Source organism: Sinocyclocheilus grahami, unplaced genomic scaffold (genome assembly GCF_001515645.1).
Source record: "Sinocyclocheilus grahami isolate Dianchi unplaced genomic scaffold, SAMN03320097.WGS_v1.1 scaffold1148.1, whole genome shotgun sequence".
Classification (NCBI taxonomy): Eukaryota; Metazoa; Chordata; class Actinopteri; order Cypriniformes; family Cyprinidae; genus Sinocyclocheilus; species Sinocyclocheilus grahami.
The window spans coordinates 37,219-51,487 of record NW_015506327.1 but is presented as its reverse complement, the minus strand read 5'-3'; the positions used below and the strand labels follow the sequence as shown (position 1 = coordinate 51,487).

The 14,269-nt window shown below is 36.9% G+C and overlaps 1 protein-coding gene across 1 annotated transcript in view; it reads right to left on the bottom strand.

The window, feature by feature from the left end:
- Positions 1-10,113, bottom strand: part of LOC107567328 (teneurin-3-like) — a 63,460-nt gene extending 53,347 nt beyond the window's left edge. The window contains exons 1-7 of the mRNA XM_016252991.1: positions 10,007-10,113; positions 7,676-7,914; positions 6,432-6,551; positions 4,407-4,621; positions 3,349-3,556; positions 2,532-2,633; positions 1,763-1,957 (exon numbers count right to left, since the gene is read on the bottom strand). Coding sequence (XP_016108477.1) covers positions 1,763-1,957; positions 2,532-2,633; positions 3,349-3,556; positions 4,407-4,621; positions 6,432-6,551; positions 7,676-7,914; positions 10,007-10,113 — 1,186 coding nt within the window. The remainder of the gene's footprint in view (positions 1-1,762; positions 1,958-2,531; positions 2,634-3,348; positions 3,557-4,406; positions 4,622-6,431; positions 6,552-7,675; positions 7,915-10,006) is intronic.
- Positions 10,114-14,269: the final 4,156 nt, after the last annotated feature.

The window sequence follows — 14,269 nt, the reverse complement described above, 5'->3', positions numbered from 1 at the left end:
TATATAATACAGTTGTAAATTGGCTTCGGCTTTGGTGTTCAAACACTTTTCAGGCCACTGTGTCATTAATTCATATGCCTTCTGTACAGGTTTTTTTTTCTCAAACACTCCTTCTGATAATGTTATCACACCTTAACATTTTTTAAAATGAAAGTCTATTTCTTTGACAATTACAAGACTGCACTCCAGAACATCCTATATATATATAATACAGTTGTAAATTGGCTTCGGCTTTGGTGTTCAAACACTTTTCAGGCCACTGTGTCATTAATTCATATGCCTTCTGTACAGGTTTTTTTTTCTCAAACACTCCTTCTGATAATGTTATCACACCTTAACATTTTTTAAAATGAAAGTCTATTTCTTTGACAATTACAAGACTGCACTCCAGAACATCCTACTGCATAAAGATTCAATGATGCTTAGATATGCTATTTCAGCTTCCTGTGGCTATTCAAGAAATCACTCTTGAATCTGAGGTATTACCATCATGGAATATAGAAACATCACGAGGGAACAATGTCTGCACCATGGGATATGTCTGATCTAGTAAAATATTCACGCCATGCAGTTCTATTATCATGCAGCGCAATCTCTGGACCAAATGATGCACATGAGAAGGAAGCACATACCATGACAAATCCATCATCATGTTTTACAGCAACAGACAACGTGGGTTTAAGGTATAATTTGGCTTTCCCAAAACGTAAACCCATGCAGGTATCAGAAACAAGTTTAAAGATACCTTCTCTGATCCCATGATTTTTTATTTTATTTTTTCTCAAGGCTCTGTGCACTGGCCATAAATTACTGCAGAAGGAAGTATGATGTACAGTTCTTATTGAGATTGGGACAGAGGTACTAATTTAATTCTGCGCTACTTCTTGAGGTTGCAGTTTTGGGGAATTTGACAGCTATCTAGTCTGTGTGTCACTGAAGGTGTCAATTTGGAAACGCTGTTGCTAAAGTCTGAAAATTTGGTCATCGTTTACTCAAAGTCATTTCAAATCTTTTTGAACGCAAAACAAGATATTTCAAATAATTTTTAGAACTATCTCTTTAATCTCTGACAAAAGTCAACAGTTCATATAAAAGCTTCAAGCTGTTTTGAAAAACATATATCAAGAGGGTAACAAACGGCAACTCTCAGATCTCTTTGTAGGTTTTAATTGGCAATCAACTTAATGTGACCACTACAGCTACATTATCAATTGTAATTTGGTTAATTCTAAAGTCAAGCATTTTTATCAAAAGGGGTTTATTGTTTTATGCAACTTCATAAAAAAATGTAGCATAAAACAAATGTATTTTAAACAATCTATTGCTAGCAAGTCTCTCTTTTCGGGCATCTCACTAGGTGCCACTCTTCTTGACCTCAAGGTGAGTTACTCATTCAATTCAATGACAATTATAACATTGTTCAAGTGACCCGAACATAGACATCTAAAGAGTTCATTCCCAAGCCTATTGAACGTGGCTCAATAGACTCAATTGGTTTTACCCAGAGAGAACAGGAGTAAAAAAAATGTAAGTATTTTCTTGGCTGTCTGCCTTATCTCAATCCCATATGTGGAATCCATTTCAGTCAGTGGATGCTGCTAAATGGTGTGGCTAATTTATCACAACAAAAACCAGTCTTTAAGTCAGTACACTCATCCATGTAATTAGCTGATCGGTGGTGTTGAAAAAGTGCTCTCCTCCACTACAATGAGCTACATGTGTTGTGTTTTCTTTGCATAGCTGCTGAAATCCGTCCAGTTACCTTGGTCACAGTTGTCACCTTTGAAGCCAGGGTTACATATGCAGGAGCCTGTAACACACAGGCCACGACCCCCACACTGGGCGTCCACACACTGACCACTGGGCACGTCGCATTCAATCCCTTTCCATCCGCTGTAGCACTGACAGCGCCCACTGTTGTACTGCCCATTGCCGCTGCACAGCACTGGACACGCCGCTAAAAGAAGGAAAGAAATTAAAGCTAGGAGGATAAAGGTGGACCACAGATGGGAGAATCTCACAAAACATGTCCAGGATGTTATCATTAGATTGTCATGACTGTAATACAGTACTAAAAGTCAAAAGCCAGTTATTTCTAGTTTTCCAGACACAGGCCCACAAATTAAATACTATAATCAAACACAGCTGGACTCGAATGAAGGTGTAGAACCATCTCAAGGCTGATCAGAAGAAATGGACAGCCCCTGAGTTAAATATATGAGTGTCACAGCAAAGGGTCTGAATACTTAGGACCATGTGATATTTCAGTTTTTCTTTTTTAATAAATCTGCAAAAATGTCAACAATTCTGTGTTTTTCTGTCAATATGGGGTGCTGTGTGTACATTAATGAGGAAAAAAACTTAACTTGAATGATTTTAGCAAATGGCTGCAATATTGTTAAGAGTGAAAATTTTAAGGGGGTCTGAATACTTTCCGTACCCACTGTATATAGTGTGGACAGGTTCTTCACAGGTGTTTTGTGAGATTCATCCTGACAGCGAAAACTATATCATTAGAACACCACACACACCTCTCGAGCAATATGGCCCAAGGAATCCTGGGAAGCAATTACATGTGCCTGAGACACATTCTCCATTGCCATAGCAATTGTGTGGGCATTCTATCACCGACTCTGCACAAAGAAGGTCAGATAATAAAATTAAATTTTTGTGGCATATTAACTGCATTTTTACACTGCTTCATATTTGTGGTCTAACAAGGCATAGAACAAAGTAAGAGGGTTAAAAACACTACTAGAGTGTCTTTACATTAAAAATTATAAGGAGTGCCTATGGAAACTATGCCAAATACTGAATTCCCACTTCATAAATAAATGCATAAATAATTGAAAAAGCAAGTACTTTCCTTTTCTTTTTTGCTGTAAATAAAAGCTCATCCTCCTCGTGGCCACATAAAAATCATATTTGAAGATAAAAACAAACATCTCAGCAGCTCAAGGCTTAGAGATTTAGTCTTTTGGCCTCCATATTCCCTGGCCTGACAGAAGGAGATTGCGGCAGAATCAAACTTATTGATTAGCCAACAACTAAGGGCATGCCTCTGCACGCCTCATTATCACTGCTGCGCTATCTCAGGCACTTGGGTGCAAGACAGAAATATAAAAAGGCCATCTGAAGGCACCTATAAAAGCTTGTTACAACGGCCCAGTTGCTCTGTCAAGCATCACATTACATAATGTTGGGTATGAAATTAAATTTTCAGCTTTGATGCATAAATAAGCAAGAAACACAAAATAACCAGCCACTCTCTGTGGTGCATAAACAAAGACAAACGCGTATGCACTCAATCACATGAAGTTACATGGTTGTATTACTTTGCTAGCTCACCTAGTACTATGGTGCTGTATGAGACAGGCTCTACAGTGCGGCCATCATTGTAAAAGGCCAGGTGCCACACACCGGTGTGCAGGTACTGGATGAAGCCTGCCTGCTGAACGCTGACCGGATTCTCCAGTCGGTTCCTGAGTTCCGGATCCAACTGAACGCGCTCTCGTGAGATGAGCCTACTGCCATCTAGAAGCTCCACAAAGTCATACTGAAACACACACAATTACATTGACCGCTATTACTCAGCTGTTGTCAAATAGGTCACAACAAAATAAAAGGCAAATTTAATATCCAGACACCATGACATTTAGGCTGCCATTACCCTGTCTGGTCCCAAAATATCATGCCAAGAAATCTTTTACAACACTAAGGAAAACAGATGTCTATTTTTCATTCATTTGGCATCACAGAGTGTGTTATTCACTAGAACTTCCCACTACTTCAAGCAGAACATTAAAATAAATAGATAGACCCACTAACTGAAGACTTTAAATTAAAGTTTCTCCAATTGATTTCCTACTGGTCAGTTACAAAAAGCAATAAGAAGACACATGGCAAATTGGAAGCAGCATTCAATAAGCTTGCTTTAGTTTATTGTGATGGCTTTGGGGACACATTGATTGAACATCTACAATAAGTTGGACAGTTTTCCTCAGCACTTACAAAAGATGCTGCTTTTATTGACAGCTGTGAGTGTTAAACACCCAGCCAATCACTGAGACAGAGAGAAGATGTCTTTCTGTTGGAGCAGTTTGTTTTATTTTGCTATGATTAAAGAAGGATTTGTACTTTCTGGTGAATAAGCTTGGACGTCTGATTCCTTCAACTCCTTGATTTTTATATTGAATAGCTTCTGTCAACAGGAGTATCGGATACTTGACAGACAACAGTTTTATCTGTGGTTTAATAAACGCAAAATAATGCAGCGAATTCATTCATTTTGAAAGATTAAAAAAGTCCATTGACCTTCTTTTTAAATAACTTAATGATTAACTATTTTTAGCCACTTATGACTTGTTTGAGACAATTAAACTTAGAAGACTTTGATATTGTATTACCTGGGTGTGTGAGGGTGGAAGTCCCCTCCTCCCATAGACTCCAATGAGGGCGTTTTTCTGAATCGAAATATTAAACTTGAGAAAGTGGGGCTGTTCAATGAGAAGTCTGGACCTCCAGAAAACTCCTGGTGGAACGGCATGTGCTACCTGCTGACCCAACTCCACCTGTCCTGTGTCCAGCGTGGAGTTATACTGCAGCATCACTCCTACCTTTCCTGTGAGCAGACACGTATTAAAATAATATTATTCCATAACTGAATCCATAAGCCCAGAAAACTGTCACAGTTGTATTGTTATAATATTTGAAGTTTACTCACAATTCACATATAAGACTTAAAGGTGTCCTATTATGCTCTTTTACAAAGTCTTGATTTTGTTTTGGGGGTGTACTAGAACAGGCTCTCATACTAGGTTGTTCGAAAAACACATTCTTTTTCACATATTTTACATTATTACAACACCTCTCTCCCCAGTCTGGCATGAACGGCTGGAATAGTTCTTGTATCAAATGAAGGCCCGCCTTCTGAAATACGAAATGAGCTGTGATTGGTTAGCTGAGCCAGTGTGTGTTGTGATTGGCACCACTCGGTGCCTGGTCGGGAAATGTCATGCCCCTTACCATAGCCGCCTGCGAGCTTCAGTGTAAATATTGCGTCAATATCAAATCAATTTGAGCGCGATTTAAACCCGGATGATTGTAACCACTCTAAGTTCATCTGCCTTGGGAAAGCTAGCGTGTCTCCGACATAGTGATAACACTCGTTGCCTTCTCTAGTGCAGCTCAACCAGGTCTCGTCCCATTCGCCGATATTTGTGATATCAAATTAAAACAATTTAATACAATTTTATTAAATAAAATATCTCCTTTTGAATTGGACTTTGAGCTTTGTAACTTCGCAGATCTTTTTTATGCTCAAACAGCAACATTACAGACTAACTAAAGTTGAAAAAGTGAAAAAGCATAATAGGACCCCTTTAAATTTACAGTTTGATATTAAATAAGGGTCTTTATTGTTGGGCATTCATGCTTACTTCATTTTCTTTTTACTATTTGTTTGCCCAAAGTTTATTCACTGTAGCAAACCCAGTCAAATACTAATTCCTATCAATCCAGTCAAGACAGCTTCATTTTTGGATAAGACTAAGGGTTTGGTCTTATTTCAAGCCTAAAATTTCAAAAGAAAATTAAATTAAAAGATTGTTTTATATATTTCTCTACAGTATGCTCAGAGATAAATGGTCTCTTCAATCATTTTCCTGATGAGAGCCTCTAAATGTCAAACATTACCCTAAAACTTGCAGTAGGCATTTGCCATGCTCTTTCATACTCTCCAAAGGCTTTCATTCAGATGACAGTTGACAGAGTTTATACAACACAGGCAAACATCTTTATATTGCACTTCAGAAAGAGGCAGTAAAGTCAATAAAAAGAACACAATATAGCATGGCAAGTTCGCACTCAGAATGAGGAAATCGTCTTTAATTGACTTGCTTCAAACTGATGCTTTCTAAACATGGTAATTAGGACAAACCTAGCACAGTGGGTGCTATTCTTTGGAGACTGTCACTCCGTAGAGAAAGATGCTATCACTATTGTTTCTCTGTAGTACTTTAGCAGTCTTTAAAGTCATCATGACATTCAGGACCCTTTTTACTTATTTTATCCATTGGGAATTGACTGTGGAATTGACCAATGTGGTTAGCTGTCCTTTATATCTCACAATACAACTTTCTATCTCTCAATTGCAGCATTGTTTCTTTGTTCCTTGTGACTTTATATGTTACAAGGTGACTATGCCTCTAAATTACAACATTGTTTCTTGTAATCTTTTTGCAAATGGGTACTATACTGCACTAAGAACAAGAAAGAAACTGAAAAGGAAACACTGCTCTACAAATGAATATGCAGCTTGAAAGAAATAACTGCAATCTATATAAAATAACGTATCTAAAATATCTCATAGAGATATGAAAATGCAGTCCTCTGTGACTGAAAGGTCATTGATTTCGGCCTTGAAATGTTACCATCTGCAGAAATTGCAGTCACAGTGTTGGTCGGGAACGTCACTGGTTTGGCTCGTCCATTCTCAAAGGCGTGATTATCCACATCCTTCAGTTTCCAGTTCAGGCCAAGTACATGCATGGCTGCGAGAGAAGGCAATTAAGATCATGAAACGGAACAGCAAGCACATATCATGTCATGAGACATTCTCATTTGGAAAAGGATATAGTTTAAAAGCTGTTGAAAGCCACTCTGGAAGGTGATTTGCAGTCTCCTTTACGCATGTGTTGGACACAAGCGCAGTGCATATAAAAAGAAAACCTCTCCCTCATTAGACTCTCTAAATAGTGCATCAATGCCTTTTTTTACTATTTGAAAACATGTTCTGTGAATTATCGCTGCATGGGGCCTTGACACAAACTGTTTTGAATATACTCCAGATTAGTCTTTAGCTTGTCACTGAAAACATTTATTGTAGAGAAAATGGAATTAGATTCCAGTGATTAAAAAGAAAAAAGAGGGAAGAGAGTGAAAATCTAAAGCCTGAAGATCAAAACATGTCTGCGTTATATAATTCAGGAGTTTCTCCCATTCTCTCTTCCCCCTTGCTGTCTCTCCTCTTTCCCCCATTCTCTCTTCAAAACATTCTCTTCTTCATGCACTGACGTTAAATCTTAGGCAAACACTTTCTAGTTTTTTTTAACCATTCGATCTGTGTGAAAACAGCTTGGGAAAAGTCTCCTTCAAAGTTCACAGCGAGGGAGCTTGCTGAGGAGGCTGCGCTTCACACACCTCTCTTCCTCTCGGTTTGATCTTTGGAGGGATGAATGTTTCTAACAGGCCTCCAGCAGGGGAGGAGGAGTCTCCAACTGCGGCAAATAACTCACAGTGGGGAAACAATGTTAAAAAATGGAAGTTATAATGTTTGTGAGGGCTAACGGAGTGAATATAGATTGCTGCAGACAATAAGATCATGCAGATTTTGCTTCGCTCCAGACATTAATCACTAAACTGATGTCTTTTTTTCCAGTATATCTGTGTGTATGTGACTTCATAGAGATAGGGCGACTTTAGAGCAGAGCACCAGGTGTTTTGGCCACAGATGAAGGCAGAGGAAGGAAAAACTCCACCTGATGAGCTATTTTGCTATCTCTTGTGGGAGCAGGCTGGATAAAACAGCTCGCACCTGAGTACCTCATGGTCACATAAGGGCACGCACACACACACACACACACACACACACACACACACACACAAAAAGAGTTACCTATACAGTAGCAGAGCAGAACTGACAGCAGGGTGGCCACGCCTACAGCACTGAGAGCAGTGCATTTCCACGAACACCGTTTAGGCGACTTGTTAAATTTGAATGCACCTCTTGATAGCGTGTTGCGGGTTAAGGGACGAGCTGGTGGAGAGTAGACAGCTCCAGTCGCCATAGTATAACCGGGATTAGGAGTTGTGAAGAGAGATGTGGTGCCAGTTCCAGTCTTAAGCAGGAAGTGCCTAGGGAAAGGGAGATAAGATATGAGATGATGAAATATAAAAACAATAACCTTGCTGAAAACGTTCAGAGTTAGCTGTGAACAAACCCTCAGGTTAAAAAAAAGAAAGAAAAGAAATGTAGCAATGTCTTTGTTAAAAGTTATTAACATTTCTGACCTAAGTTGCACCTTTTTCATTGCACTATGGAAACTGCTGTAATAGTTTTGCTATTTCTTTGTTGTAGATACAAGGTTTTGTATGTAACAAAAGCTGTAATTTAATAAGCTGCCATTAAAATCCTAATAGCTTCTTTGATTTAGAGGGCTGTCATTGGATCAGTGCCTGTACTTGTATGAAATGAATGTCTCTAACGATGGACTATGATGGAAAGAACCACACAAAGTCAAGTCAAAGTGAACTGCGGTTAACTGAACTCTAGAGTTTATGATGACAAACATAACCCATAATGATGTGTATGCATCAGCATCTGATGGCAGTGTTTTCTGTTCTGCTTTTCATCAGTGGCGCTCCACCGCTGCCGAATCTTCAACGCCACAGCAAGATAAATCATTTTTTACCTGAGTTGATAATGTTACGTTTGCTGTCTGATTTAAATGTGATGAGAAAAACACAAACCACAAAATTATAACAAGAAAAGTTTTGAGCTCATAAAAACTCTCACTAAATTAACACTGAATGACTTTTGCTGACTTCCTACAATAGTCACATTTTGTGAAACGGAAAGTTCGAAAGTCTGGAGTCAGGGACATTTTGTTTTCTTTTAATACTTTTAAAACAAAAAGCAGCACAAGTGTTTTTAACACTGATAATAATAATAAAAAAATGTATTAAGCAAATGATTATTAGAATGATTTTTTTTTTAAAGAATCATGTGACAATGAAGACTGGAGTAATGGTTGCTGAAAATTCAAGGTTTGTCATAACAGGAATAGATTACAATTTAAAACATATTAAGATAAAAAGCAGTTGCAATATTTTACGTGTTTTCAGTGCATTTTGATCATATACAGTGGGTACGGAAAGTATTCAGACCCCCTTAAATTTTTCACTCTTTGTTATATTGCAGCCATTTGCTAAAATCATTTAAGTTAATTTTTTTTCCTCATTAATGTACACACAGCACCCCATATTGACAGAAAAACACAGAATTGTTGACATTTTAAATGTGATGAGAAAAACACAAACCACAAAATTATAACAAGAAAAGTTTTGAGCTCATAAAAACTCTCACTAAATTAACACTGAATGACTTTTGCTGACTTCCTACAATAGTCACATTTTGTGAAACGGAAAGTTCGAAAGTCTGGAGTCAGGGACATTTTGTTTTCTTTTAATACTTTTAAAACAAAAAGCAGCACAAGTGTTTTTAACACTGATAATAATAATAAAAAAATGTATTAAGCAAATGATTATTAGAATGATTTTTTTTTTAAAGAATCATGTGACAATGAAGACTGGAGTAATGGTTGCTGAAAATTCAAGGTTTGTCATAACAGGAATAGATTACAATTTAAAACATATTAAGATAAAAAGCAGTTGCAATATTTTACGTGTTTTCAGTGCATTTTGATCATATAAATGCATCCTTGGTGAGCCTTCTTTCAAAAACATAAAAAAAATGTACTGCCCCCAAAATGTTGAATGTAGTGCGTATATACATAAAATAAACATTTTATTAAAATATCACACTATTTTGTTTTTGCCAAATTCTAATTTAATCATAGTAATGTGCCTATTAATGGTGTACCTATTCATGTAATATAAACACAAACACACCACATACGTGCATATATGTATATAAAACACATTATATAAAATTAATCACAGTATGGTTGGCTTGGATTACAGTATACAGAAGATGAGGAACTTCTAAAAACAACATTTTAAAACTGAATTTAGGATATTTTGTTTGTTTTGCTGGCTATATGATTCTGCTTCAAAACAGGGCAGTTTGCTTATATTTTGAATTTTTCCCTTTGTTGTTTATCTGATTCATTCATACTACACACATCAATAAAACAGACATTCTCAGATTCATTTCCAGCTAATTTCCATGTGTTGGTGGTTCTTGTTCACTCTGGCTGGCTGTTACATTGCCGTTCTGCTGCAAGCTCTCTCCCTGCCTGCCTCACACTGGCTGCTGAGTAGTCTTGTGTCCTGGAGGCATTTTACAGTTGGTGTGCCGTCGGTCCTCCTCATGGCTATAGATGTAGGGCCTGTTTACTTGGCCATTTTATTTTTTCATTTAAGTTTACTGTCTGATTTAAATGTGATTAGGAAAAGAAAAATTAAATGAAAAAAAAATTATGACAAGAAAATGTTTTAAGCTCATAAAAAAGCACAAATTATAATCAATTATTTGCTCCTTAGCAGATCAATTTGGATGAGGGTTCAAATTAAGTTTCATTATTTTATTTATTTATTTATGTTTTACTTTTTCGCTGGACTAGAGTGCTGCCTTTATACTTTTGACCAAATTGCTTGCTTATCTTTTTTCCAGTTGTACAAAAATATATACTGTATTATATAAGTATAATAAAATGTTATACCTATACTGTTAGAATGGCTTTTATTGTTCTATATATATATATATATATATATACTGTATATACTGTTTAGATACACTTATATTTTATTTTTTGGAAAGTAAGCGAGAATAAAACAGTTATTATTAGACTAGTCTTCATCTCATCTGTACATTATTATATCATTTTTGTCAAACATGCCATTCAATTTTAATGTGATTTTTTTTTCAGATGAAGAAAGGTACCTGATTCCAAACAATCCTTGACTGTGTAAAATTTCAGATGAGGAAACATTTAAAACTCGCCAGCTACTAACAGAATTACTCTTTAAAAGTTCAAACTTTAACGGTCAAGCAGCACTCAGACGCTTGTTCTTTTGAGCAAATTTCAATACAGGCCTGGTTTAAGATGCCTGCTTTTCATTCAGAAGGACTCCATTGTAAAACTTCTACTTTATAATCTGCACGGTTATGAGCTGCTGCCACGACTCCAAACACACAGGCACACACACATTTTTCACAAGGGCTCGGAAAGGTTCTGGGCCACTGTGCACTGAATGAGGCACATTTAAAAGCCTTCACAAACGATTAACAAATACACTGACAGTGTGCCGTTTTGAGGCCAAACAATCCATAATTGATTAGCGGGAGTGTGACGCCAGGCAGAGAAAATGACTAAGCTAATCCTCATCGCCCCTTTTTGTAGGGTGTGAGAGTGTTGTTCGCATTAGGACGACTAAGAAGTAACTTCACCCCAAAGAGTTTTTTTTTTGCTCTTGTACAATGTGATTCTCTGTCAGTGTCCCACCTTTCCTTGTCATCGGTTTGACGCTTGGAATGCTGCAGTGCGAAAGAAGAGGCCCTACAGAAGAAAAAAGGAGGATTTGGAGGTTGAAAGAGAAATTGCAAACAAAAGAATAAAAGTCCTTTCCTGACATAATCTGATATATAATGACTGCCACATTAGCTAGGCTAAAGAAAAGAGTGGGCTTTTCAAAGGACTACTTGTTGACTTAAAGAAAAGAGTATGTGACCGGTGACGCGAGTTTATCGCGAAGACAAGGCCTCTTTCCGACAAATGCGAATGTGAGACTTAAGTTAAATGAGAGGAGGGAAAACTGTGAAAAACAAGGAAGACTTGCACGTATCCTCTCAACTCCAACTAGGATTCAAGCATCCTCTTTGAGGCGGAAGCATCTGCCACCTCAGTAGGGGTCTCGGAGCAGCAGGTGCCTCTCCAGCACTCGGCAGAGTGGCGGTATTTTAAGACGCTCCCTGGAGGTTTCTGCGCCACTGCCATTTTAGGACAGTCCCTTTCTGTTGACATGTAAAGATCAGAGTCTTTGTGACAGACAGCGGAGTGGAAAGTTTTCAAGATAATGCTCTGAGAAAGGTAGAGTAGTGAGAAAAGGAGATGGTGATGGATCAGCGTACTGTGAGGAGGAAAGCGAGGAAGCTGAAGAGAGAGAGAGAGGTAGTAGAGGAATTCTACTGGGATCATTAATAACAGGAGAAGCCTGTGTTCTCTGCCAAGATCTAGACACACAACAAAGATTCTTCACTTGATGTGATTACAAAACATCTTCCCATCTCATATCCATAAGAAGTACGCTCTCACTAGAGTCCTTTGTTTTCTTTCTTTTTGTTGTTGTTTTTTCCTCTCCAAAATGGAGCACAACAGCTGTGGCCCGCAAAAGATCAAAAACCTGATGCGCAGCATTGCCAACACTTCTGTTGGTAATGAATGTGTACAGTGCGACTGCAGGGTGGATTCTACATTAAATGCCATTTCATGAAAAAAATACCACAATTTAGTGACCAATTTACCAAGTTGAAATTATTTACGAAATATTAAAACTTACAATCCTTCCTGTTCTACATATATTCTTGTACTGATGAAAAATAGACAGTAGGCTATTTCATGTTTAGTAAAGATTTCCAGAGGTGTAATGGAGCACAACAGCTGTGGCCCGCAAAAGATCAAAAACCTGATGTGCAGCATTGCCAACACTTCTGTTGGTAATGAATGTGTACAGTGAGACTGCAGGGTGGATTCTACATTAAATGCCATTTCATGAAAAAAATACCACAATTTAGTGACCAATTTACCAAGTTGAAATTATTTACGAAATATTAAAACTTACAATCCTTCCTGTTCTACATATATTATTGTACTGATGAAAAATAGACAGTAGGCTATTTCATGTTTAGTAGAGATTTCCAGAGGTGGTTTTTTTTTGGAAGTTAATGAAAGGCGTTAAAGAAAAAAAAACATAGGCATTATGTTGAAATACCAAGGAAAGAAAAGCCACAATAAATTGCAGGCCAGGCTGCTTGTAGACTGAAATTAAATTTGATTCATTCAAGATGATCCACTTATTTTTATAATGGCATCCCATTCCTCTATTTACGCTAAACACACACAAGGCTACTTCATTTATAGGTTATAACTTAATGGATTAATTTTGTGCATTCTAGCCTACACACATTGCAATCTTTTTATGACCAAAAGCAACAGTGAATACATTGCTTTAGTTACAATGGTGCATATGGCAATTTGAAATAGTGTTTGAAATTGCTTTATGATTGTTAGAAATATTTCAGCTGCACAGATAACTGTTAGTATTAGACTTGTTCTTCCTTCAGGTGGCATAACATCTAGCCTTCAACAGCTTTTAAATATTATATAAATATATAAAAAAAAAGTTTCAATGTATCATCCATCATGATTTACATTTAAATTAGATTTAATGGAACCTGGATTATTTCACAATGCATACAGCTTTTTGTTCATGTCAAAGATAAAATAACACATTGTTTTCTCTTTTTGGCTGAAAACTGAAAATGACATTTATGGTATTTTAGACAAAAATGATGGCCATCTAGTAGCTATTTTTCAGTACATTTAGTCACAATCTTGAGATGAGCATTTAATGGCACACATGTTTTTTGTTGTGGAATGATACTGTGAACAGTTTAAATCTATTATTCATCTTGTTTAACCTTTTGAGTGGGTGGCAGCTCAGGCTCCTCAGGGTACATGCAGCAATTCAGGGTTATATAAACTGTGCCATTTTATGACATTATGTGCAATGTATCATCCAGGAAGAATTTAACTCCTTCATGCTGTTAAAAAAAAGTTGCCAGCTTCACTCTCTATCTCTCTAAATATATACACTATATATGAGCAGTGTTGGGGAAAGTTACTTTTAAAAGTAATGCATTACAATATTGCATTACTCCCTAAAAAAAGTAACTAATTACGTTACTTAGTTACTTTTTATGGAAAGTAATGCGTTATATTACTTTTGCGTTACTTTCGCGTTACTTTTTAAATATAAGCAGGGCTTGATTGTTTTTAATATAAGAAGTTCTATTTATAGCAAATATAAAAGCCCTTTCACACCAAAAAGTGTAATGAATAAACCTCAGGCTGAAGCAAAAGTAAATTCACGTCTGTACAGTAGAACGCAGGAGAAGAAACACTCTTCAGCAATAAAAAAACAAAGCACAATTGTTAGTTTCTCTAAAGTCATTTTTGCTTATTAGTATGGTTGAACTGGATCATCAAAGGTCAGCAGCAAAGATATTGGTTAATAAAATGGGATTAGATACATGTGTTATTTAACATATTTAATTATTGCAGGTTTGCGTCATATTCTGAGTTTGCATTTCACTGTTTTAATTCATTTTGATGAATACTAAATCAGTTTTTTGTGAGTGGGATGAATTAATGCACATTCACAGTCATTTAGTCTAGAACTACAGTAACATCATGTTCACACAACGCACACAACGCCTCTGTACTCCCGATTTCTCCCAATATGGGGA